The sequence below is a fragment of the Peromyscus leucopus genome, chromosome 12 (assembly GCF_004664715.2).
Source record: "Peromyscus leucopus breed LL Stock chromosome 12, UCI_PerLeu_2.1, whole genome shotgun sequence".
NCBI classification, from domain to species: domain Eukaryota; kingdom Metazoa; phylum Chordata; class Mammalia; order Rodentia; family Cricetidae; genus Peromyscus; species Peromyscus leucopus.
The window spans coordinates 62,358,723-62,385,611 of record NC_051073.1 but is presented as its reverse complement, the minus strand read 5'-3'; the positions used below and the strand labels follow the sequence as shown (position 1 = coordinate 62,385,611).

Genomic DNA, 26,889 nt, shown 5'->3' with positions numbered 1-26,889 from the left:
GCTTTTGTCTGAGTATTTTATCACAACAAAAGGAAAAGAAACTAAGATAACACAGTGCTTTAAATGTGTACATATTGTGTGTTTACCTGTAGTAAAATAAGCAAGCAGTCTGGTGTAGCATATATTAGCATATAGAATTGGCTGCTGGGGAGCTGGAGAGATGGCTCAGCAGTTAAGAGCACTAGCTGCTCTTCCAAAGGACCTGAGTTCATTCCCAGCAACCACATGGAGGCTCACAACCATCTGTAATAGGATCTGATGCCCTCTTCTGTCATGCAGGCATCCATGCAAGTAGAACACTCATTTACAAAAAGAAAGAAATCTTGAGGAGGGAGGAGAGAAAGAGAGAATTGGCTACTGTGATAGGTTTATAATCGTAGAAATATAGTTTCATCTACCTGAAAGCTTATTGTAAACTATCTCATGGTTCTATGGAGGGTCCACAGTTGTGATGCTCCAGGGTACTTTTACTTGGCATTGCTGTGCTTTCTTTGGGGAGTGGGGTAGGGGTATGGTTGTTGAGGATGGTTGAGCCTAGAGCATTGTTCATTCTAAATGCATTATACTCTGTCACTGAGTTATATCCTCAGCCTTTGCTATTCTGAATATTTAAAAAAAAAATTAAGATTTTTTTAAACTGTGTATGAACATTTTGCCAGCTTGTGGGTAGATGCACCATGCATGAAGTGCCCATAGAAGCCAGAAGAGGGCAGTGGTTCCCTTGAAACGAGCTACAAGTGGTTGTCTGCCTCCTTGGCTGCTGGGAATCCAGCCCAGGTTTTTGTAATAGCAGCAAGTGCTCTTAACCCCTGGAGCATCTCTCCAGTCCCTATTAATAATATTTAGATTCCACCCATTGAGTGTGGTTACTATAGTGCCTGCCAGTGGAGAGAAGAAAACTGAGGAGCACTTTGCAATTTATTATTTTGTTTTATGTGTATGGGTGTTTTACCTGCATGCGTAGCTGTAATCCGTGTGCTTGCCTGGTGCCTGCAGAGGGTGTCAGATCTCCTGGAACTGGAGTTACAGATGGTTGGGAGCTTATGTGTGTGGATGCTGGGAATTGAAACCAGGTTCTCTGAAAGATCAGTCAGTGCCTTTAACTGCTAGACCATCTCCAGCTCCCTTTTGCTTTGCTTTTAAAGGAATTGTATGTATCTCTTCCACTTACATCCCACTGGCTATACCTTTGTTATTTGATCACCGCCTGCAAGGGAGACTGGGTAATAAGTTTTATCTTGGCAGCTTTGGCCCATAAAATTTAAAGTTTACTTTTGTTGTTATTTATTGTTATGAGTGCTTTGCCTTTGTGTATATATGTGTACCATGTGCATGCCTGCTGCCTATAGAGCTCAGAAGATGGAGTCAGATTCCTTGGAACTAGAGTAACAGATGGTTGTGATCCACTGTGTGGGTGCTGGGAATCAAACCCAAGTCCTCCGTAAGGGGAGCTGTGTTTTGGTTTTTGAGACAAGTTTCTCCCTGGTTGTCCTGGATCTCACTCTGTAGACCAGACTGGCCTCGAACTCACAGAGATCTGCCTGCCTCTGCCTCCCCAGTGCTGGGATTAAAGGCGCGGTCCACGGTTTATGTTCTTAACTACTGATCGTCTCTAGCCCCATCGCGTAGCTTATTCTTATTATCAGGTAGGAGACAATAGATTTTGGGTGTGGGTTTGGGCAGCCAGCTGTCTGTCACAATAGAGGTTGTGTCAGATTTAATTTTATTAAAAGCAGTAATAAAATTATATTGATTTTAACTAGTTAATGCCTTTTCTGTTCTTAGATAAACCCTGGTCAGTAATCTAGCACATTAACAAAGCACTAGGTATTAAACATATCTTCATTTTACCTAGGGAAGTTTAAAGAAGTATTTCTCACATCTGTGTTACACAGAATGATGGAATTCAGTTTTCTAATGGAATCAGTAGTTTGAGTTTGTGCTGGCAAATGTAACGAATGGATGCTGTATGTAACTAGGGCTCAGGGTGCGTGCCTGGTATGCCCCCTCTCCTCACCTCCTTGATACAGATAAATTATACCTCTTTCTTAAGCAGTTGAGTTGGCAAAAACGTAATGTTTTAATTTCTCTGTGCCACTGTTTTCTGGTTGTATTGTTTTAGAAGACATTTTGATAAATATTTGGAATATATTATATTATGTGCTTAGATCCTAGGTTTTCCTATTATGTGAGAATGTCTACTAACTTTTTCTTAAATATTTATGGATTATTTTTCTATGGTTAAAAGTAGTCAGTTTTTGCTGGGCAGTGGTGGTGCACGCCTTTAATCCGAGCACTCGGGAGGCAGAGCCAGGCAGATCTCAGTGATTTCGAGGCCGTCTGTTCTACAGAGCAAGATCTAGGATAGGCACCAAAACTACACAGAGAAACCCTGTCTCGAGAAACCAAAGGGGGGAAAAAAGTCAGTTTTATGTAAGTTGTTATTTACAAAATAGAGACCCTTATCGTGAAAAATCTCATTAATAATTTTATTAATAGCTGTTAAAAATTATGTTTATTTCTTCAGTATCTTCTGCTGCTGCTGGCACGGATCAGAAAGACCATTTTGTCTTGTTGCCATTATGAGCATGGCTCTTATAGACTGTTTTGAAATATTAACACTTAAAAATGTAGTTTTCAAGACTTTATAATATGCAAAATGATATTTATACAAAGATGTATCTGAGAGCTGGGCACAGTGTCATGCCTGTAATTCCAGTACTTGGAAGGCTGAGGCAGGAGGATTGCTATGATTTCAGGACCAAACTGGGTTGCAGAGTAAAGACTGTTTCAAAAAACCAAAATAAAAAACAAAAACAAAGTCATGTTTCAGATGTATCTGAATATAGACTATGACTAGACAAGAAATATTTTGCTTTTTCAATGAAAAATAAGCCCGGCGGTGGTGGCGCACGCCTTTAATTCCACCACTCGGGAGGCAGAGCCAGGTGGATCTCTATGAATTCAAGGCCAGCCTGGGCTACCAAGTGAGCTCCAGGACAGGCGCAAAGCTACATAGAGAAACCCTGCCTCAAAAAACAAACAAAAAAATAAAACAAAAAAGAAAAATAAGCAATTTTGAGTAGATCAAAACTTTATTTTTGAAGTGTGTGAGAGTATAGCAAACTTGTTAGGAATGAGGTGGAAACTTGCCAAGGTTCATTCTGGTATTGATAGGGGTTTCTTCATTTTACGAAATGTGATAACATGAGGCTTATATGTTATGTACACACATCACACACACACACACACACACACACACGCACGCACGCACGCACGCACGCACACACGCACGCACATGCCTAGCACACCCACATACATATGCGTTTGGTTGTTTTGGGAGACAGGGTCTTGCTCTGTTCACCAGGATGGCAGTAAACTTGTGGCGGTCTTCTTGCCTCTGCATCCCGTGTGCTCCAGTGTAGTCCTGCAGCCCCACACCCAGCCGGCTGCTTGGTACTTGTATTTCTCGAGTTACATTTATAATGAGATTTCTCTCTGGTTCGTAAACAGAGTAGAACTATGAATATCCAGATTAATGTAACTGAATTCTTCCAAATAAACAAGGATTTGCTCAATATGTTTTGGTTCAGAAGTCATTTGTGAGGTCTGCGGATATAGCTCAGTGGTGAATGCTTACCTCGCATGCACACACCTCTGGGTTCTATCCCTAGCACCTTGGTGGTTGGCCAGAGAAATAATTGATTTTCAGAATAAGTACCTTTGAGTGTCTGCCTAAAGAGAACTTTCTTTTTAGACCTAGTGGGTTCTGGTGTAAGGGTGACATATTGTTGACCCTTGGAGAATGATACTCTTAAGTTGAAAATTATTCTTTTCATAGAAAATAAAATGATATTTAGGTTCCTAAGCTTGACCATCATATTCTGTTTTGATTTATAATGTACATTTGAAGTTCCATATTTATCAGTGACAGAGAATAGGAAATAATGTTACTACCAAGCTCAGTAAATAAACAGAAAGGCAGGATCTTGAAATGAGAAGGTTTTTTTTTTTTTTTTTAATGCTTGAATTCAGGTTATTTAAATAGTTTGTGGCTGGTGGAGAGAGGAACGATGTCTTGGCTTCCTCCAGCTAGGTCTCATTGCTTTAAACTTAAAGAATCTCTCCAAGCACCCCATTGAGGTATCAACCTTTTTAATAAATAAGCCTCTTGGGGTAGGGGGAGCAATTCATAGTCAGACCAAATATTAGGTCAGTTTCCTGGGCAATGGTGGCACAAGACTTTAATCTCAGTACTTAGAGACAGAGGCAAGTGGATCTCTGTGAGTTCGAGACCAGCCTGGTCTACAGAGTGAGTTCCAGGACAGCAAGGGCAACACAGAGAAACCCTGTCTCGGGTTGGGATGGGGGGCTACACACAGTTTTTCTTTTGATAAATGTTTCCAAAGCTTACTTTAAAGTCTGAGCCGTGATCATTGATACCAAAGTATTTTCTGATATTGCAGGAAAACTGTGTCCAACACAATTTGTAGTTATCCAATTTAAGTCTAAATATTTGACTTAATTTAGGATTGTAGGAGTAAGAGTGGGTGAGAGTCTTTTCATCGTGGCATCTAATTGTTTTCAGGAAGACTTTTGAAGAGGCCAGGTCTGTTTTCCCCTTGGACTGTTTCTCCTGATTTGTAGTTTACCTGCTTCTTTGAAGCATGCTATTTTCCTGTTCTAAGACCCTTACTGAAGTACTCTGCTTCCTCCACCCTAAATACCCTTTGTCTCTGAAGTGCGTCCTTAATTCTCGTGTTTCAGCTTGATGTTCTGTTTCATTTGTTTGTTTGCCCCCCTCCCGAATTGATGCAAGTACAGGAACATAATTCTCAATTGCTGATCAAAACTGGCAGCTAAGATCCTCTACTACAGAGAAACATCTGGCTAGAGTAGCAATATCAGCAGGATGCGTTCTGTTGGTAAAACTCGAAAACAAGAGCTGACTTCCCCATAACCACTTACTTTAGTTTAAGTTGGTCTTTTTAAATGTCTTTTTACATCTTCCGTATTTTCTAAAACTCCCACGTTGTGTTGTTGTGACCAGTGGTGTGTGTGACAGCAGTAGACGTGGTAAAGGTCTCGTTTGTGTGTGAGTTCCTGTGAGGGGGCTTTCCACATTAAGAGAACAGTGGGTAGTTGAGAAATAAAGCAGATTTGCAAGGATTTCCAAAGAATTGGCCAGAATGGTCCACTTTTGGCCCTTTACACTGTTACTTAGTTGTCTGGTAGCTTCTTCTCTAAGAAATGTGTACAGCAGTGTGAAGACACAAACTGGAAAGGATTGGCCTCTAAGAGGTTGTTTGCTCTGTGCAGATTTTGAAAAGTAAAATCAGATATTGCTCTTTGTCAACATGTCCTCCAGCCTGATGACATCCGGTACCGGGGAAGGCAAGACATTTATATTTCATGACACCATAATTAAGATGTTGAAATCTGAAGGTTCTTGAACTGAAGCTATAAATGTTTCCTCTAGTCTGTTTTGTGTAAGGTTCATTTTCAGTAATGAAATACATTAGGATTATGCCTTAATTTCAAAATGAAAACTCATTTTACTTTTCTAGCCTCTGGAAGTCAATCTTGGTAACTATATGAATTAGATGAGTAAAAATTTTCTATTTGAGTGTATACCTTTTATAATTTGAATTAAAAATTTACCAAGTGAGACATATAAACTAATTTGTCATACTTTGTTGTCAAACTTGGTCTTTCTAGGCAGTTATACTTAAGCATGAACATTGACGACAGACTGGAAGGATTGTTTCTTAAATGTGGCGGCATAGACGAAATGCAGTCTTCCAGGGCAACGGTTGGAATGGGTGGAGTGTCTGGCCAGTCCACCGTGTCTGGAGAACTGCAGGAGTCAGTACTTCAAGATCGGAGTTTGCCTCACCAGGAGATCCTTGCTGCAGATGAAGTGCTACAGGAGAGTGAAATGAGGCAACAGGACATGATATCGCACGATGAACTCATGGTCCACGAGGAGACGGTGAAAAACGATGAGGAGCAGATGGAAACACACGAGCGCCTTCCTCAAGGGCTTCAGTATGCACTTAACGTCCCTGTAAGTACTAACTGTCTAAGACATTGAACTAAACTAGAAGGGTTGATACTGGAGTCACCAAAGAAATCACAAAGTTTAAAGACTAATCTTTTTTTATTGCAAAGCTCAGAATGAGTTAGGAACTAGTCTCTGTCCCTGTTTTTTGGAAAAGAGGGGAGAGTTGATTCATAACCCCCTTACTTGCTTGCTAAAATTCATCAGGATCTGGTGTCTTTCTATTTTGGAAGACTTAGAAAATCTTTGACAAATTCTCTTTTATAGATGTGGGCCTATTCAGATAATCTATTTCTTCTATGAGTCTTGGCAGTTTGTTTCAAGAAACTGGTCAATTCCGTCAACCCTTTCCAGGTTTTGGACACAAAATTGTTTGCAGTTTTCTTTTCTTATCCTTTTAATGCACATGGAGTTGCTTCTTCCTCTTTGATCTCAGTAGTGGTTTGTTTTCTTAGCCTGGCTGTAGGCATGTGTTTCTTGTTTAGTTACCACATTTACCATTCCTTACATTTACAGTTGAGGAGTGCTGAACTGGGCCTGGGCATTGAACTCAGGTCTTCAAACATGGCAGCAGGTGCCTTTCCTGGTAGAGCCCTCTCACTGGCCCTGGTCTTCCTTTGAATGGAATCAGGTTATTGATTTTTTTTTGGTTTTTTGAGACAGGGTTTCTCTGTGTAGCTTTGCGCCTTTCCTGGAACTCACTCTGTAGACCAGGCTGGCCTCGAACTCACAGAGATCCGCCTGCCTCTGCCTCCCAAGTGCTGGGATTAAAGGCATGCGCCACCACCGCCCAGCCCAGGTTATTGATATTAGGAGCTTCCATCCTGACATGCATCCATCTGAGTGCTGCTTTGCATCACATACACACTTTGATGTTGAAGTTTACAGGTTCTCTTTCCTTCTTTCTTCATAGCTTTGATTTCTTTGAACTGTGTTTTATTTAGAAGTGTATAGTTTAATTGCCAAATATTTGATGGAGGGATATTTTCTTTTTTCTTTTTTTTTGTTGCTGTTATTTGATTTCTGGTTTTATGTATTGTTGAAGAGTAAATACTGTTTGATTACTGTGTTAAGGTGTCTTATGGACAGATTGTGGTCTGCCTTGAGGTATTTGAGAAGCACATACATTATACTGTTGGTTGTATCCAGTAGTCAATAGAGTACAGTAACTTTTATTGGACAGGCTGTGGCCTGAACCTTCACTGTCTTTTAGTTTCGGTAGTGATCTTTCCAGATGACATACAACTTCTTACCCCCTTAGTAAAATGACTTCATTGGCTCCTCATTGCCAGACAGCTAACATGCACTTCCTTCACAGGCGGTTCCTGCATCCCCCGTATTTTATTCTTTTTTTTTTTTTCTTTTTCTTCTTCTTTTGTTTTTTTGAGACAGGGCTTCTCTGTGTTGTTTTGGAGCCTGTCCTGGATCTCACTTTGTAGACCAGGCTGGCCTTGAACTCACAGAGATCTGCCTGCCTCTGCCTCCCAAGTGCTGGGATTAAAGGCATGTGCCACCACCTGGCCCATATTTTATTCTTAGGAACTTAGACTACATTAGTTCACCAGGTCCACTATGACATCTTGTTTCTTTTGTACATGGTATATTTATGCCTTCAATATTCTTGTTGACATCTTAGCTTTTGAAAGCTTTCTTTGTATGATTTTTATTATAGCCAACTTACTTTGCATTTCTTAGCTTGTAAGATTATTGTTACTCTCCTTTAAGGCTTATTTTCTAGGTCTTGCCTTTAAATTTTATGAATTTAAAAAATATTTTTTCACTATTTTTGATTATGTATATGTGTCTTTTTTTTTCAAAACCGCGTCTTTCAGTTTTGTAACTCTGGCTCTCCTGGATCTCGCTCTGTAGACCAGGCAGGCCTCAACTCACAGAGACCCACTTGCCTCTGCCTCCCGAGTGCTGGGGTTAAGGTGTGCGCCACTATGTAAGGGTATATGTGTGTTCTGTATGTGGAGGCTCCCTGGAGCTGGAGTTACAGGCAGTTACAGTAAGCAGAGTGCTGAGAACTGAGCTCTGCTTCTTGGCAAGATCAGCACTCATTCTTAATCCCTGAGCCATCTTTCCAGTCTCAAATTTTGTGTTCTAAAAACCTGGACTATAGGAGGCAACCCAGGTTTTTGAGTGAAGATGCATTTTGTTTTTAATTGAGGAAAGATTTAAATGGGAAAGCCTCTTTCTAGTTCAGAGTTCAGACAGCTCCACTCTTGTAATCTAAAACCCATCAAGAGATAACATTTTCATTATTCCAGAAGGTTGCTTTGTAATTCTTCCCATTCACTTACCTCCATAGTTGTTAGGATTTTTCCATTAGAGTCTCTCTTGGAAGTTTCATGTAGTGGAATTATATGTAGCTCTCATGTTTGGCTGCTTTGGTGCAACATGTTATTAGTTTATATCCGTGTTGATTGAGTGTTAACACTTCATTCTTTTTCCTTGTTGATGTTTTATGGCTTTAATATCTGAACATTCATGGTCTTTCTCTTTCTTGTGTGTGCTTTCTCATTTTAATAAAGCTGTTATTAAATGTACTTACTGTACTTCTCTTTTTCTGCATCTTTCTATGTCTTCTCTTGAGTTTTCTTCGTTTGACTGACTTAGCGTCTATCTTTAAGTCAGAATCAGTTTTCGACTTTATCCTCCGTGGAAAATTTGAGATCGGGGGAGTAATCCCTCTAGTTTTGTTCTTTGCAAGACTGTTAGGACAGCTTATGCTCCTGTATTCCATATGCAGACTCAGTCTTAGTTTAGAGACAGCTGGGTTTTTATTTGGGTCACGTTGATTCTAGGTATTGGTTTGATTATAATCACCATTTAAACAGTAGTGGCTTCTAATTCGTCAGATGGTATTCCTCTGCAGGTTTTTAGGTTTTCTTTAATTTACCCCAGAATCGTCTATAGTTTTCAGTGTTGTGTAATTAAACACATTTTGTTTGGATGCTGTAGCAAATAATATTGTTTAAAGTGTGGATTTTTAGTTGATGACAAGGGTGCAGAAGTGCAGTTGCTTCTCCTGTTGACTCTGTTCCGTGACACTGTGAGGGTTGCCTGTCAGCTCAGAGTCACGCTGTCTATCCCACCCGTTTGCCAACCAGCACACTTGCCTGAGCTTCCTTTCTTGTAGAGAACCTTGTTATCCTGCCTGGATTCTTACATAGGTGATAGGAAAGAGCAGAAAGGGGAAGAGACAAGAGATAAACATTTGTAATCAATCTCTACCCCACTCATAACCCTCTGCCCACCTCAAATCTGGCGTCCACTCTGTAATATTGGTCAATTTGAGGATGTTTTATTAATGAAAGCAACAATATGTGACCTTTTGAGACTGACTTTTTCACTTGACATATAAATAAATCAGAGCTGTCATCTATAATCCATTCTTCTTGTTAGGTCACAGGTCAGCATTCTCTTATTGAAAGGATGTTGTGGTTGTTTCCAACTTTTAGCTAGTACAAATAAAGCTGTTGTGGACATAAGTACATGGGTTTTTTGTGAATACAGGTGTTGATATCTGTATCTGCAGAATGACTGTCCTTCTATGTTCATAGCCCATCACTTACATATGATCACTCTTAATATTGTGCTCTGTCTGTTCATGTGTTTTTCATAGGCTATCACTTACAGGATTGTGAGGGTTTTCCCTCCTTATTAGCACATTGAAACTTTTCTCAACTCTGTTCTTTTAAAATGTCTGCTTGAGGCTGGGGAGAGGGCTCAGAGGTTAAGAACGCTGGCTGCTCTTTCCGAGGTCCTGAGTTCAATTCCCAGCAACCACATGGTGGCTCACAACCATCTACAATGAGATCTGGTGCCCTCTTCTGGCCTGTAGTGCAGGCAGAATACTGTACACATAATAAATAAATCTTTAAAAAAAAAAGTCTGCTTGATATACCATTTGTATAGTTACCCAAACTGAGTCATCATTTCACTAAAATAATGATAAGTGAAACTTAAAAATTGGTCATGCCATTTAACAGATGATCAGAATTTGGGATTTTATGTAACATTGTTTAATAGTGGGACGTAAATAGACATGAGGAATTTTTTCCCTTCTTAGTCTTATATTGCTGTTGGTTGCAAGGGGTAGGGCTTATAATGTAAGTATTCCTTGTTTTTCATTGAAAAAGGAGTTTCACCTAGAACAGTGTGATCCTGTTTCTCAGTGTGTATAGACTTAGAGTAACAGGCTGCTCTCAACATCCTTCTTAGAGTGTTTTTAAAAAATGGCATTGAGTGTGATTTTCTTCTTTCGTTTGTTCACCACTTGGAAATCACAAAGAACTCCTTTTCATACTACCTCTGGTTAGTTTAGAATTAATAGTTGGGTTTTCTCAAATTGTTAATGACTTTAGGTTCTGGACCCTTAGTAAATTGAGTGTCTGTTGAAAGTTCTTTTTGTGCCAACTTCATTCTCAAGATTTATTTTGATTTGCTACTCTGAATCAGTAAAGACCAACTTTTTAGTGTGTGGTTCCCTCATTGGACATTTGTTCTTTGATGTGCTACACTTATACTGAACGGTCCTCACTCTCACCGGACAGACACTTCAGATGCTTGTTAGCTCTGTGGTGTCTGTTGGGCAGTGTCCATGCAGACTGCTTGTCACTGCTGGCTGTCTCACTAGACAACCCAAACCCAGTTCATCTGAGAAAAGAAAGCAAGCTCTCGTTTACTTCCTTACTCTTCCTAAGTTCATTGGGAGGGCTTGAGAGCGTGTCAACGTCTGTGTTCTTTCTTCTTCCACTTGGATGCCAAGTGTGTTAACCGGAAAGGTTTGTGTCTTTGTGTACAAACTGGAGCAAATTCTAACACACAATAGTTGTCTTTTCATAAATTGTTGAGTTGTATCACTGGAGTGAAAATATTTTATAAATTCATGTTCTTATCACAGATCATTATACAGAAAATATTTCAGGTATATATAACATGAAAGATTTACTTCAGCAATTATGTGATATTCTCTTAAACATCTTTTTAAAACTTAATGTGTGAAGGTCTGAAGACAGCTTTCTGGAGTCAGTTCTTACCTTCCACCATGTGGGTCCCAGGATCAAGCTCTGGTCATCAATCAGGCTTGGAGATGGGTGTTTGTGCCTGCTGCTGCTTCTCTGTGGCTGTGTGACAGTTTAAATCATGGGTTCCTGTGCTGTAAAGCAGCATGATGGAATTGTAGCTAGACTTCAATGTGTTTGTTCCTTTGACTAAATCTTTAATAGGCTTGGAAACTCAAAATATATTTCGCCATTGGAGTGAGACTTCTGTTTTGCTTTGGAGTTTTAAATTTTTCTGAAATCCTATCATTAAGGAAGATGGCATAGACAATTATAATTATAATGTATACCTTTTCAAAGTCATTTGTAAGTTATAGTCTGTTCTTAATTACTATTGCATATCTTTTTCAGATTCATTTGAGAGACTCAGTAGTAATGTATTACATTTGTGGGCTATTGATTCTTAGCTTTTGTTAGGGCTAAGTTTTCAGAGTATATGCATTTTTAACATTGAAATACTTCTTACTTCAGCATAGTCTGGATATGATTTGTAGAGGCAGTTGAATTAGACTCATGTTGAATAGAATAGGTAATAACAGATTTGTCAGCTCCAGGCTTTCATTTTTCACTCCTGTGCGAAAAGCCCTTAGAAAACTTCCTTCACAGGAGTCCGTTTCTGAACAGAGAAAACATGACTGAATGAACCTTCATAGTCTTTGATGAGAATTATGGTATTACTCACAATTACTGATGTCAGTTCTTTTTATTAACTTATGTATGTATTGAGACTAGGTTATACTGTGTAGCCTTAACTGGCCCAGAGCTCACTTACTATAGTTCCAGGCTAGCCTCAAGCCTACAGACATGCCCATCTCAGTCTGTAAGTGGATGAATTACAGTAACACTTTCACAGGTTGAGTTACTTTTTCTGTAAGAAATATTTTAGATTTTGGCCTTTTCTTTTGGATTTTGGAATATTTACATATGAATAATAAGATTTTGGTGATAGGACCCAGGTTAAAACAGAATAGTCATTTTTGTTTCATATACACTTTATTACACAGAGCCTGGAGATAATTTTATGCAAAAGTTTTACTGTGTGTTTTGAGTGCAGCCCTATACATGAAGCCAAGATCTCAAGGTTCCACTAGGGCCATCATGTCAGTACCCATGATGGAGATTTTGGAATTTGGAATATTTTGAGTTTTGGATTAGGAATGCTTGATTTGTAGTTGTTTATTGCTGTGGGATGGTCTGTATGGCAAATTGCTCTGATTGGTCAATAAATAAAACACTGATTGGCCAGTGGCCCAGCAGGAAGTAGGTGGGACAAGGAGAGAGGAGAATTGTGGGAAGCAGAAGGCTGAGGCAGAGAGACACTGCCGCCGCCATGACCAGCAGCATGTGAAGATGCCGGTAAGCCACCAGCCATGTGGCAAGGTAGAGATTTATGGAAATGGATTAATTTCAGCTATAAGAACAGTTAGCAAGAAGCCTGCCACGGCCATACAGTTTGTAAGCAATATAAGTCTCTGTGTTTATTTGGTTGGGTCTGAGCGACTGTGGGACTGGAGGGTGACAGAGATTTGTCCTGACTGTGGGCAAGGCAGGAGAACTCTAGCTACAGTTTATTTTAGTGAGCAAACCCAACATACTCTGCTTTTCACTATTTTCCTCTGATCATAAAAGAATCTGACCCAATTCACCATCCTTTTACCCCTGTAGGTGGATACTAATTATTAACGGATTTCTCTCTAGATGACTTTATGAGAATTTCCAAGTTGGATTTCGTTTAGGTCAGGGCTAGAGGCTCAGCTTAGCTGGGTCAGAGGTGTCTGTTGTGCATGTATTCTATTATAAAGTGACCACGTAGTTACTCTAAACGTTAAACTACGGTGACAAGAATGAGAACACAGAAAAAGCAAAAGTTCTTTAGGCTTTTTTGTAACTCATTTATAGCGTGCTTACCTAGGATGTGTAAGGTCCTGGCCAGGGTTCAATCTCCAGAAACACAAACACAAGTGTGTTCCAGGGTTCAGTCTCCAGAAACACACATGCTTGTGTGTGTGCGCACGTGCGTGCATGCTTGTATGCCTGACTGGATGGATGAATGGCTAGGGATTTCTTGTTTCTCTTTGCCTATTCTGATCCCAAAGAGATTACAAATACTGATATCCTAGAAAAATTTCAATTTGTAGACAAATATTGGTATATTTATTTCTATATAGTATGCGTTAAAGATATTATATATTAGTGAGAATTCCATCACATTACATTTGAAATGGTACTTATTTAATGATATTTTATATAGATTTTCATGCCATTGCACATAAAACTGCCTTGCTTATTTTTAATAGCCAATTAAATGGTATGCTATTTTTTTCCTTGACATTTAAGTTATTGCTACGTCTGTTTGAGTAAAATAATGATAAAAGGAATGCTTGTGCATGTATCTATACATACATATTTAGATTCTTTTGTATATGCATGTACAGAAGATTTAGACTTTCTGTACATGTGTTTATTAGATCAGAACATTTCTAAAGAAAACTGGATAAATTGTTAGGTTCATAAATTTAAGTTACATAAATTTAGTCAAAAGCATCTCCCATGTACCTAGATCAAGGCATAGAACATCACTAGTGACCCTGAGACATCCCATCCTCCCATTCTTATTACCATACCCTAAGGCTTTTATCATGGTCTGTTGGCTTGCTTGAATTTGAATTTGATCTAAATATAACCATATGTGTGCGTGTGTGTGTGTGTGTGTGTGTGTGTGTGTGTGGTTTTGTTTATTGCTTATGAAATACAGCCATCGCATGCCTTTAGTTGGTTTTTCTCATTCCTGAATTTTTGTTCATACTAGTATTGTAGACAGACTGTTTCTAGAGTGGGCTGTAAGTGTGCTCCATGTAGATTGTTTGCCCAGCCAGCACAGGGGGCTCGTTTCAATCCCCAGCACATCTTCCTTCCTCTCCCCCACCTCCCCAAAAGGCCTGTTTCTAGATACTGACTGTTCTGAGGGGCGGGCGCTGCTTTGAGTTTTCGTGCATATTTATACCCATTGCTTCTGGTTGTTCCCTCGGGATACAGTTCTGTAGTTGGCAGTGTCCTGCTTACTGCCAGAGTTTTTGATTGGTTCAGCAATTTATAAAAACTGCTCCATGTTCTTGGTATCTGGTCTTGTCATGTACTAGATTTTAATTGTAGCCATTTTAGCTGTATAGTGGAATGAAATATGATTTTAGTTTTTTTTTCACTGGTAACTAATGAAGTTTGGCACCTTGTCATGTTTAGTGACACTTCATGTATTATTGTTTGAGTTGAGTTTTTGCAGGTGATGTGAGATTCAAAAAAACTTTTTGATTACTATTTAGTTTTTGAAAACTATCCCAGAGAGATTTTCTTTGTTTCCCATTGATAGCACCCTAGGGGTATTTAAGGTAAGATATGGCTAATAGAGGTGCTTTTTTCCTTCATGCCTTCTTCCCTGTCTCCCTGTCTCCTCCTTCCCTTCCTTTCTTTCCTCCCCTCCCTCCCCTCTCCCCCCTTTCCCTCTTACTTGTTTGATCTTTTATTATGTCCAGGGTACCATGTAGGTTGGCCTCAAACTCACTGTAGCTGACCTTGCTTCTCTTGCCTCCACCTCCCAAGTGTGAGGATTACAGCTGTGTGTTACCTACCATCCCTGGGAAGTCTTCCTTCTGACAGTAAGGGCTGGTACTAGACTGGAGTGGAGGCCATTTTAGAATAAGAAAGTTATACACACTTACCGAGAAAATACTAAAAGTTTTAAACTGTAAACAACATGAAAATGGCTGCTGTAATCTTAATACCCTGGAATAACCACTATTAGTGTTTCTTAGATAGTCTCTTAGTATTTCTTTTGTTTTTATTTTCCTGTGTGAGTATTTATGTGTTTGGGCATTGTTTGCCCTAAACATGTTAGTGTATCTGCATAAAGTTGTAAAAATGTCTTTTCATACTTATTTCTATTTACCACTTAACCTTCACCATGAATATTTCCTATTATTCATGTAAATCAAATGTGATATTTCTAATAACTGTATAATAGTCAAGTTTATTATTGACTATTAGATTTTGTAGTTTTTATTATCATAAATAATATTGTAGTATTATATGAACATTGTAAGGGTTCTTGATTTCTTCAGTATGGAGTTTTTTAGGCTTTGAATATGTATTGGTTAAACTATAATTAACAGCAGCAAAAAACCCAATGAATTCAGTTTTTTTGTAGTGGTATTTGAAAAGTCCAATTTCATATCTTTATAAACGATATAGCAGAAGAATTTTAAAATACATTTCTGTGTTCACATCTGATCCCAAGAAGGTAACAAATTTTCTCATAGGCTAGAGAAGAAAAGTAAAAGAGAATCAGTAGATGGGAATCTCACACACACACACACACACACACACACACACACACACACACACACAATTTTTATTTAACTTTATTTATTGTTATTTGGGGTGGGGGTATGTGCCATGTGGAGGTCAGAGGACAACTTTGTGGAAGTCAGTTCTCTCTCCTTTTGTCTTTTCATGGATTCTAGAATCAAACTCAGGTTGTCAGGCTAGTGTAACAAGCATTTAAGCTGCTGCACTGCCTTCCCAGTCCTGGAAATGGATATTATAGTGTCAGATTGTCTTTGAGAGATACTTTGACACACTGTATCTATTATTTCAGTATGGCTGTTTATTCTGTAGGAGTATACTCCAGCACAGCTGTTGCTTGTTTGTTGGCACATATTGTTCAGTTTGGGCTTTTAGGAATTCTGTCCCTGACTCCTTTGAACATATCTGATCCTTTTTCTAACCCTTGAGGTCCTGGCAGCACAGTGTTTTAGTTTTTACCACATACTCTTTCTTCCTGTCCTAGATGTGGACTCAGCTATTTCCAAGTAGTCATTGGTTTGTGATACTTGGATACTGATAAATAGAAATGAAGTTCTGGGGGCTGGGTGCAGTGAGTGTCATTCCTTCTCCGCTGACAGACCTAGGAAGTAGAGGTGTGTCTGCTCACCCACATGTGTGAGCAGCATTTATACATGTGCCTTTATTTTATGGGGACAAGCATTTCTATGAAAAGAGATTGGATGGAGGAGGAAGAGGAGGAAAAGAACATGACTGAGGTGTGTCTAAATCAGCTGTCATTTTGGTGTGGGACACTCTTCACACACTTAAAAAAACTGAGGACTTGGAAGAGCTTTTGCTGTGTTGATTACATTAATATTTACTCTATCAGAAATTAAAATTTAGAAACAAAAGTATTATAGTTAATAATATCTTTGTTAATAAAAACTTTAAAAATTGTTTAGATTTGCTTTTATTTTATGCTTTTGAGTATTGTTTCCTACATGTATGTCTTTGTGCCACATGTGTGTTTAGTACCAGTGGAGGTCATACAGATTGGAACTGGAATTACCGGCAGTTTGAACCACTGTGACACTGGGAATCACACCCAGGTCCTCTGTAAATGCAGCACATGCTCCCAAACACTGAACCATTTTTTCAGTTCCAACCTTTTTTTGTTGTTTTGGTTTTGGGTTTGGTTTTTTGAGACAGGATTTGTTTATGTTGCCTTGGTTGACTTAAGAACTTGCTATGTAGAGCAGGATGGCTTTGAACTTAAAGAGATCTACCTGCCTCTGTTTCCTGAATTCTGGGAGACATCACCATGTCTGGCCTTGTTTTGTTTTAAAGATCTACTACTTATTATTCTTGTTTTTGTGTGTGTATTTGTACCTGTGTAAATTTCTGTGCACCATGTGCATATAGGTGCCCTTGGAGGCCAGAAGTCATCTGATCCTCTGGGACTGGAGGTACAGGTGGTTTTGAGCAACCTAATGTAGGTGCTAAGAACCAAACCTAGGTCCTTTCCAAGAGAAGTAAGTACTCTTAACTTCTCCACAACCCTGTAAAAGCAGCTTTCATAAAACAAAATTGAATGAGAAGTGAGTTGTGTGTTTTTGTAGCTCTCCTCATTGTCTGGCTCGATATAAAATGTTGGGATTTTATACTTACTAATGCATCTGGGCTCGGGTGCTGTCACTTGTTAAACAACCGTCAAATGATGCTGTCCTCATGAGAAAGCATGTGAGTAAAGAAAGTAGATGATGTGACGGCTGTTTGATCAAGAAATGGGACAGAGAGCGTGTGTCAGGGCTCTTCAGGAGTCCCCAGACTTGAGAATCACTGATGGAAATGGACTGAAACACTTATTGGAAGTGTGTTACTGAACCACTTCAGAGCAGTTGCCTTGAGGCAAAGGAGAGAACTTCAGTTCATGCAGTGTCCTGAAAGTTAGAATAGAATTTCCAACTAGAAGTGATCAACTTTACTTCATTAAGATAACTTGATTTACTCACTCTGTTCACTTTGTCTCTAGGTAACTATAGAATGCTGATACTAGAACAACATTGAAATTTATAGTAATAAGTATACTTGGGATTCCTCAGCCTCCTCACAGTCGATAACAACTGTCCACTTCTTCACCTGACAGATACAGTTCCTTAGAAGAGTTTGCCTGTAATCGTGGGCCAGGCAGAAGGTCTCCCAAGCCGCTGTCTGTCAGTGTGCAACTTTACCTCCCTGCCCTATTCTGTAGCTTTGGGAGCTTAGAGTTTGAAATCTGCCTGTTGCCTGGTTATGTCTAGTTCTGTCAAGTGTCCAGTCAGTCTCTCTAGCTTTTCTTCCCTTCCTCTCTCCTCTCCTTCCGTTTCCGGCCATAGATTTCGCCTTTCCTCTATTCCATAAACACCCCAGGCAGTGCTAGCCTTCTTTCTTTAGTCCAGTCTGTTTGCAGTATTGTGTCATAGCTTCCTTTTCACGCTTAACGTTTGCCACACTTGGGATCGTCTTGGTTCAGCAGTTTCCAGGCTATGTTCTGGGACAGGTTCCTTCTGTTCCTATTTGCATAGCTATGTATTACTTTTACTCTCAGCATAACCATTTTTTTCTAAATTTGGAGTCAGTTATTTGTCTGGATATGCCAAATACAGATTATTCTTTTAAAATCTTCGACTTTAAGGAGGAAATTAATTAAAAAACTTTGGGTCCACAAGCATTTATAGCAGACATTGCATTGCGTTTCTAAGAAGAGGAGAAGGAGCCAGGGGTGGCATTATAGACAGATGCTGAAGCCGCGAGCCTTGGTGATGGCCGGGGTGGGGTGGGGTGGGGTGGAGAATCATTAGCAGAGTAGACCTCATTAATATGTCAGCCAATACCTGTGTATATTACATTGTTAGCATCATTGGGTCTGGGGAAAGAGAGTTGGGGAGGGAGGCAAGTTTGGAAGTAAAAATTAGAAAGAATAAGATAATGACAGACTTGTCAATCTAATTAAGTCTCTCATCCCTGAAACCTGTCAAGTTGTCATCTTTTCTGATTCTCCCTTTGCTGTTTTTCCTCTGTACCATTCATTCAATTAGTTAGAGAATGGTGTGCTCTCTTGAAGTATTAGTGTTTTGTTGTACATTTAAAGACCTGGGAAAAGGAGACCTCATATTTAGAATGTGTTTTTTACATCTAGAGTGTCCACCCATAAGCACTCAGTAAGTGTTTTTGTTTTGTTTTTTTTTAAAATTCTTCTAGCTTTACTGAATTTGGTACCAAACAGGCACTTAATAGCAATCAGAAGAGTGCAAGATAGAGGCAATTACAACAAAGAGAGTTTGTGTGTACATGGCATCTTTAAATAGTAAGGTGTGTATATACTTCCTAGTGGAGAAATGAAACAAGTCTTAGAAAAGAAAGACGCTCTGGGCTTGAGAATTAAAGGAAGGGTTTCTAACAGCTGAGTCTCTCTATGTTCAAGCTTGCGGGAATAAAGAGGTGCATTGAGAACTGTAAGAGAACCACATGGGAGGGTAAGGAGTGGGGATTGCAGGGCTCAAGGGACTTGGACCATGGCAAGAGCAGAGGCTTTAGAGTTTTAGGTGGTGAAATATTTGGGTTTGGTTAATGGGTTTTGGAGTCACGGTGATAATTCTGAATAGAAAACTACAATGAAATTCAGGCTTTGAGGTACCCTGAGGGTGCTAGGAAGGACTGGATGACCTGACTTAACTCAAAACACCAGGGAACACCAGGTATTTGTTTGTTTTTAAGTTTGATGTATTTTAGCTGGGTGGTGGTGGGGAACACCTTTAATGCCAGTACTGAGGAGGCAGAGGCAGGTAGATCTCTGTGAGTTCAAGGCTAGCCTGGTCTGCAGAGCGAGTTCCAGGAAAAACAAAAACAACAACAAAAATTGATGTGTATTGTAGACTGATTTTTTTTTTTACGATTCTATTATGGTTTTCAAAAATCTGGTAAGCTAGTCTTTTTAGACACTTACCCATTTCTTTTGTGTGTGTATGTGTTTTGAGACAGGATTTCTTTGTGTAATAGTTGGCTGTCCTGGAACTCAGTCTGTAGACCAGGCTGGCCCCGAACTCACAGAGATCTGCCTGCCTCTGTCTCCTGAATGCTGGAGACACTTGCTACTCCTTCAGAGAACCAGCATTCAAGTTCCAGGGCCTACATTGGGTGGTTCGGAGCCTCCAGGGGGCCCTGTATCTTCTAGCCTCACTGGGCACCCATGCATGCACTCACATATATGTTCACAAAAATAAAATAAAAATAAAAGTTAACTTCAAAATGTTGAGGTCACCCAGGAGTACGTGAGACTCTGTATATAAATTTATTAAAAAAGGAAACCTCTCAAGGAAGAGGCAGGATGGCTTAATGAATGTCTCATTGTCACATCTACAAAGTTTTTTTTTGTTTTTTATAGAGTACTGTTGTAGTCTTGCTTGGACCAAGGAAGGCAGAAATTCTTTCACATATTGTACGTTTTGCTCTGTGTTTGAGTTTCCCAGCATCTTTGAAAAACTTAGGTATTTTATTGTTAGCTCCCTGTGTATGTGTTGTGTGTATGTAGGCACACATGCCATGGCATGTGTACAGAGGTCATAGGAGAACTCTATGGAGTCGGCTCTCCGTCCCCTTTCCATTTTTCCAGGGATTGAACCCGTGTCTCCAGGACTGCTCAGCGGCGACTTCACTCCACTGAACAATCTCTGCACCCCTCCCCCACTGTCACATTCTGTAAATGGTTGCGGTGAGGAGCAGCTTGGCTGAAGTAGTTAGAAGTCCTATGCGAAGGAGATTAGTTCATTCCATTTTGAGTAACAAACTTTTGGGACCATTCTAAAACTATAATTTACTGTCTGTCTGGGTTTGTGCCTTTTTTATAAGTGTGACTAATATTTGAAAATGATAGTATTAATATAATCATTTTTCATGTATGTGTAAGTAAAACTGCATTATTATTATTTTGTCTTTTCAGCTGTGCTCGTAAAGACTTGAGTTTGTGAATAGCTGCTGATTGCAAACTTAGAGTGTGTCTTAACTGCACTCAAGAAAGAGTTCCTGTTGCTTTCCTTTGTCTGTTTGGGCTGTTTTGGGACAGGGCTTTGTTTAGTCCTGTCTGTATGGGAACTCACAGAGATCTGCCTGCCTCTGCTTCCTCCAAACTGGGATTAAAGACTGCCCTGCCCTGCGAGTTCCTGTTTCTTTTTTTTTTTTTTGGTTTTTTCGAGACAGGGTTTCTCTGTGTAGCTTTGCGCCTTTTCCTGGAACTCACTTGGTAGCCCAGGCTGGCCTCGAACTCACAGAGATCCGCCTGGCTCTGCCTCCCAAGTGCTGGGATTAAAGGCGTGCGCCACCACCGCCCGGCACCAAGTTCCTGTTTCTTATTGCTGCAGTTTCTAATTTTATGTTTGATTTTCTTTCCATCAGTTTAGAAACTGAAAGACATGTTTGAATGGCCTTTTGGAACCCCGTGAAATCGGAGTAGTCCCCGCTGCTTTCTGTCTCTCGTCTCTCTTTGCTGTATACCCAGCCTGAATATGTGGCCGTGTTTCAGTGAGCCTCAGAGTCAAGGTGGTAATTTTACCATCTGTGCTGTCTTCAAATAACTGACACCAAAAGAACTCTCTTGTTCTGTAGCCTAATAGAATTCTCAGCTAGGTTGACCTGGCTTGTTGACCTGGGATTTCACAGTTCTTCACTTGAGGAGTTCATGACCGCTTCATTTCCTTGTTTTGCCATTCTGTTTGAATCTCTGGCTCCCAGAGCTTAAGCATTCTGCTCACACATCCCTAACAGCCACCTGTCTTCTAGTTTACACCGTCTGTAAGATGGTCTTTGTCTTTGGTACCATCTTTTTTGTAGTTTTTTGCAAATGTAGTCATGCTGACTGTTAATTTGGGGGCACAAGCCTGAGCCTTTGCAGCCCTAACAACTAGGCTTGGTCTCCTGTCCCCAGCTAACATACCAGCTCACAGAGGCGCAGCAGTGAATGCACAGAAAAGGAGTCAGTTGGTGTCCTCACACTGAGAAGAGGGTCCGAGAGAGGCCCAGTGACTTACAAGGCCATGCTTGGAGTCTGAACAGAGAACAGGAGCAGAAGGGCCTCACTAAGTAGTCATGGTCAAGGTGCGCTCCTGCCTGGCATCACAGCCTTGTCTGGGCTTAGTCTGCCCTGAGGGGCTCTGGCAGTTTGTCAGCATTTCCCAGGAGACTGTTGCCCCCAGCTGGCACTTTGGGCTTTGGCTACCCTAGCAGGAGATTTCTGGGGAAATAGCAATTCCTTGGGGCCAGTGTTTGAATGGTCTCGTAGGCCGTGAGAGGCTCTTTGTTCTTGTCAGAAGCTTAAATCAGGTGCACTTTTTGTGTACTTGGATGATTTTCAGAGACTGACTTCTGCTGTATTTTGTAGCAGAATTTCAAAACTTTTGTTTTTTAAGAATAACTGTAAAAGGTTGTGGTGAAGAGGGCTGACTGATGAGAATGGACTGTATCATTAGTGACCTTAGAACTCTGGTGTGTTAAAGACAAGCACTCTGGAACCAAGACTTGAAGACAGGACAACAGTGTTGACATCGTGTGTTTCTTGGACTCTGTTTCTCTAATTAATTGTAAGCATTATGTCTTGAGTAAACCTTATACAGCTTCATAATTATACATTTGGTAATGATTTGTTGACAAGTCCAGGGAGAAAGTGGCTGCTAGTCTGTAAAAGATATTGAGCATAGGAAGGGAAAAGAAAAATGTTGAGCATTGAAAACATTGTTTTCATTATTTGATTTAGTTTTCTTTTGATAGGATCAGTTTTTTAAATTTTGTACCGTTTTCTTGATGTAAAAATAGACATCAAGATATGTAAAGTGGACTTCTAGTTCCTGATACTGTATTGACTTGTTGGAACCTAACCTTCTTTGTGCTTGTAACCTCAGCATTAGTCCTTAGTGTGACAATGAAATCGGAGTTGTTGACCTCCACTGCATGCTGTTAGGTCTTATAAACATCCCTGGCCAAGACCTCATTCATCAGTTTTTCCCTCTGGTTCAACAAAGTTTCTCAGGTTCACAAACTGTTTTTGTTTCTCAAAGCCTATTAATTAGTTGGTTAGCACTTCCTTAATTTGCTGCACATATGCATACAGTCAATCTATGTAGGTTCAGCAAAAGATGAGAATACAGTTTTGGGGTGGGTGGTCACAACAGACTATTTCATGTGTGCATGACAAGCAGAAATCAGGCAGGTTTATTCAGTGTGCGCACACTGGGAAGAGAGCTGTGTGAAGAGGTCCAGAGCTAAGCTGTGTTTTTAGACTGACATGAGCTTTAGGATTAGAGCAATTGGTGTTGGGGCAAGAGGTAATTCAAGTTGAGCAGTCCTGTCATTGTCTTAGCTCTGTTTGATTTGGAAGAAGTCTTGCTTACAGGGATGGGGTGGTTACTAGGATAGGGTTACTTCAGCTCCAGGGGACTCTGTCCTGTGAGTGTCCTGGGTATCCACGGTGACACAGAAGAAAGGTTAAGGCCAGTGATTTATCTATGCCATCAACCATTCAGGAGATGAGCTAGATTACACAGACACACCTGGAGAGGTAGACAGGTAACACAAAGTAAAGGAGACAAACAGGATCATAGAAAAGCCAGGCTTTCATCTTGAATTGAGTTACCTTGAAGCCCAAGTGAGGAGCCAGTGCTTTTTAGCAAAGGTGGTCTGTTTCTAAGTGCCCGTTAACGACGCTCCCCTTGTGTATGAATACTCTCAGTCTGGAGGGAGCTATCGCATCAGCTAATCTAGCCTTGCGCTTTTGCAGGGTGGGTGATAAACTACTTTATGTGAAAGGGCAGACCTTAATGACAGAGCATATAGGTGAACATAGTACTTTGTTTGTGTTCTGACAAATAAAGCTTGCCTGGAGATCAGAGGGTGGAGCCAGCCACTAGTTAACTATAGAGGTCAGGCAGTGGTGGCACACACCTGTAATCTCAGCACTTGGGAGGAGGAAGCAGGAAGATCAGGAGTTCGAGGCTACTCGGGGCTACAGGAGATTGAATCAGTCTACAAGAGAAGCAGAGTGCTCGCTTTTGATCCCAGCACTAGGGAGGTGGAGACAGAAATATAACGTGGGTGGAGACAGGATCTCCCCCATTCAGTCTGAGGATTTGTAGAGGTAAGAAGTTTCTAGTGGTTGCTGCTCTGCTTCTCTAATCTCCAGGCAAGCTAGACACAAGCAAAATATCATACAACAGAGAACAGGATGTTTATGCCTGAAAATAGGAGAGCCTCTATAGAGCAGAGCAAGGAGGTGGAGTCAGTTCTGTTGGGAGTCACACTTGTTACAAGATCTATTTCTCCATAACTTCCTGACTGTAGTGAGGCCTAGAAGAGTTAACACAAGGCCTTTGTTTTTGTTACTGACTTTAAGGTAAGGTTTGCTATGTAGCCTGGGCTGGCCTCAGCCTCAGGATTCTTGTCTTTTAGTCTCCCAAGTGTTGGAACTCTAGGCATGTGTTACCATGCCATTTCATTTCTGATACCCACCTCCACACCCCTTGTCTCAGAACAGTTTTCTGTAACATTGTTATTTAACTATCCTGTGGTTTGGTTTTATTTTTCCCTCTTCGCCAGAGTGGACTTTATCGTGGTTGGTTTGATTTGATTCCCGTGTGTAGGAAGAAGGGACAGATGACAAGGAGTTAATACCAATAAACCTTTTTTGCTAAATTCAAGCAACTTAAGAAGTACAGAATGAGTAGGCAGAGCCTACTTGGAGTCCATCCTCAAGTTTCAGCCTGTCTGTCCTGTGGGTGATGTCCTAGCCTCCCAAACAATACCCCTCAGGTTAATCTGTTAGAAGTTGTACTTCTGCACAATGCACATTGGACATTATGCATTTCTAAAATCAGCTTTGTTTTTTTTAAACAGATAAGTGTAAAGCAGGAAATTACTTTTACTGATGTATCTGAGCAGCTGATGAGAGACAAAAAACAAGTCAGAGAGCCAGTAGACTTACAGAAAAAGAAGAAGCGGAAACAGCGCTCTCCTGCAAAAGTAAGAGAATGTGTTAAGGTGTGGTCACTAACCTTTTCATTTTCAGTTGTTGGTTTATCTTGTGGACAGGAACCTGTTGGGACCTTAAACCAGATGCAGAAGTCTTACCATGGTTTAGTACAGTTGGTGTGCTACACCAGCTTCTGCAGGAGGGATAGAGGAGAGGCATACCTGTGTGGATGTGGTGGGCCATGACTTAATTTCTCTCTCTTCCACTCATATCTCTTTCTTTCTAAAAATGAATTTCTCTCTTTCAATGTCTTCTTTGTATTTAAAAACTAACAAGATATGTAGGTTCTTGCTTGTTGTTCATATTTTAATACAAATGTTAATGTTTCGTGAAAGTTGACATTGACTATTCATCAGAGACACCTTTAATAGAATGTATGCTCCCTGAGGGTAGAGATCTCATTTTATTACTATATCAAGGGCCTGAAGGGGGAGGCTAAATGAACCCTTAATGTTTCGTGGCTCAGGAGTGGATTGGTAATAGATGCTATGAGGAGTTGGTCTGCTTTTGTATTTTTCCTCTTGCAGGGTCAATGTCTTGATGGTCTGTAGTATGTATGTGGCATTGACAAGTCATCTTCACAGTTATTTCTCCCACGGTTTCACCCTGTGTGGTAAAGAAGCTGCTACCCCTTTGCCCCTTTTTTGAAACAGGGTCTTATATAGCCGAAGCTAGCCTTGAAGATGTAACCCAGAATGACTTTGGGTTTCTCATTCTCCTGCTTCTCCTCTTCAGTGCTAGGATTATACAGGAGTGTCCTACCATGCATAGTTTTAGGCAGCGCTGGTATTGAACCCAGGGTTTTATGCATGCTGGACAAGTGCTTTGCATCCTGAGATACATCTTTGGTTCCCCCTTTAAATATATATATATATATATATATATATATATATATATATATATATATATTTTTTTTTTTTTTTTTTTTTTTTTTTTTTTTTTTTTTTGAGGCAGAGTCTTGGTAGGACCTAGACTATACTGACTGGCTTTGAACTTGGAATCTTCTACCTCTATCTCCTGATTACTAGCATGAACTACCAAGCTGATTTAGTAGCAGGATCTTTTTGATGGCTGCTTACTGTAATTCTTATTTAAAATCATTATTATCGCTTACAATTATATACTATAATGGGCTAGAGCAACTAGTACTGTATTGCAAGAGCAGATTGCTCAAGTTTCAGCAGTTTTGTGAGTCAGTTGCTGAAGGCATTGTTAGCTCTTAGCATTAGCCAAGGTGAGGATGTTTACACCATGTGGATTGGGAATTGCTTCCTGCTGCTTTCATTCCCGATGTTAACACAGCCCTTGCTGCTATCTTAGGGACATAGAACCCTATGGTGTCAAAGTTTGAAAATTACGGTATAAAATAATAGAGTTGTATTTTTATCTGATTATGATTCTTTGCCATATTTCCTTTCTGTCTTCAAAGTTTAGTGGATTTGTGTAAATGTAGTTTTCCGATTTTTCAACTTGTACAGTGTGTTTAACCCATTTTTGTACTTAAAGTTAACAATATTTTTTTTGTTAGTTTCTACGGTGCTAGGGATCGCACACACTCATGCACACACTCACATGGGTCCTTGCTCGTGCTGGGCAAGCATTATACCATTGAACTATATTCCCAGCTCCGTGAAGTTTCTTAAGCATTTTTATTAGCTGCATAATACGTTACTTTGACAAGATCATGTTATAGTTCATGATTATTTTGTTGAACATTGACAAGATCATGTTATAGTTTTGTTGAACATTGACAAGATCATGTTATAGTTTTGTTGAACATTGACAAGATCATGTTATAGTTCATGATTATTTTGTTGAACATTGACAAGATCATGTTATAGTTCATGATTGTTTTGTTGAACATTGACAAGATCATGTTATAGTTTTGTTGAACATTGACAAGATCATGTTATAGTTCATGATTGTTTTGTTGGACATTGACAAGATCATGTTATAGTTCATGATTGTTTTGTTGAACATTGACAAGATCATGTTATAGTTTTGTTGAACATTGCTGTTGTATTCTCGCCTCCATTTGAAGTCCACGCTGTACATTTATCATTGTGTTATGGAATCAAAGGATACACACTACATTCCATAATCGTTGTACAAGTTATAGCCCAACCGAGTGGATGTGACTGGTGCTGCCTGCACTCCCGAGAGCCCGAGGTCAGACTTGGCCTTCTGTAGCCCACCACAAGAGTCACACTGGAGTTGGAATCATATTTCTTCAGTTTGGGGTCATACTAAATTCATATTTCTCATTTGTCTGACATTTTGTGTTTCACATTTTATGGAATCCCTTCTTTCACCCTCACCATCTTGCTTGTTTTGGAGTCTACTGTTTTTCTCAGTGATTAATGTCATTCATTTTTATTGTTACTGGT

The 26,889-nt window shown here is 39.9% G+C and overlaps 1 protein-coding gene across 3 annotated transcripts in view; it reads left to right on the top strand.

The window, feature by feature from the left end:
- Positions 1-26,889, top strand: part of Znf148 (zinc finger protein 148) — a 125,285-nt gene that overhangs the window by 51,253 nt on the left and 47,143 nt on the right. For all 3 annotated transcript variants that reach the window (XM_028886363.2, XM_028886364.2, XM_037209788.1), the window contains exons 4-5: positions 5,719-6,067; positions 24,367-24,492. In XM_028886363.2, coding sequence (XP_028742196.1) covers positions 5,735-6,067; positions 24,367-24,492 — 459 coding nt within the window. In that variant the 5' untranslated portion in view covers positions 5,719-5,734. The remainder of the gene's footprint in view (positions 1-5,718; positions 6,068-24,366; positions 24,493-26,889) is intronic.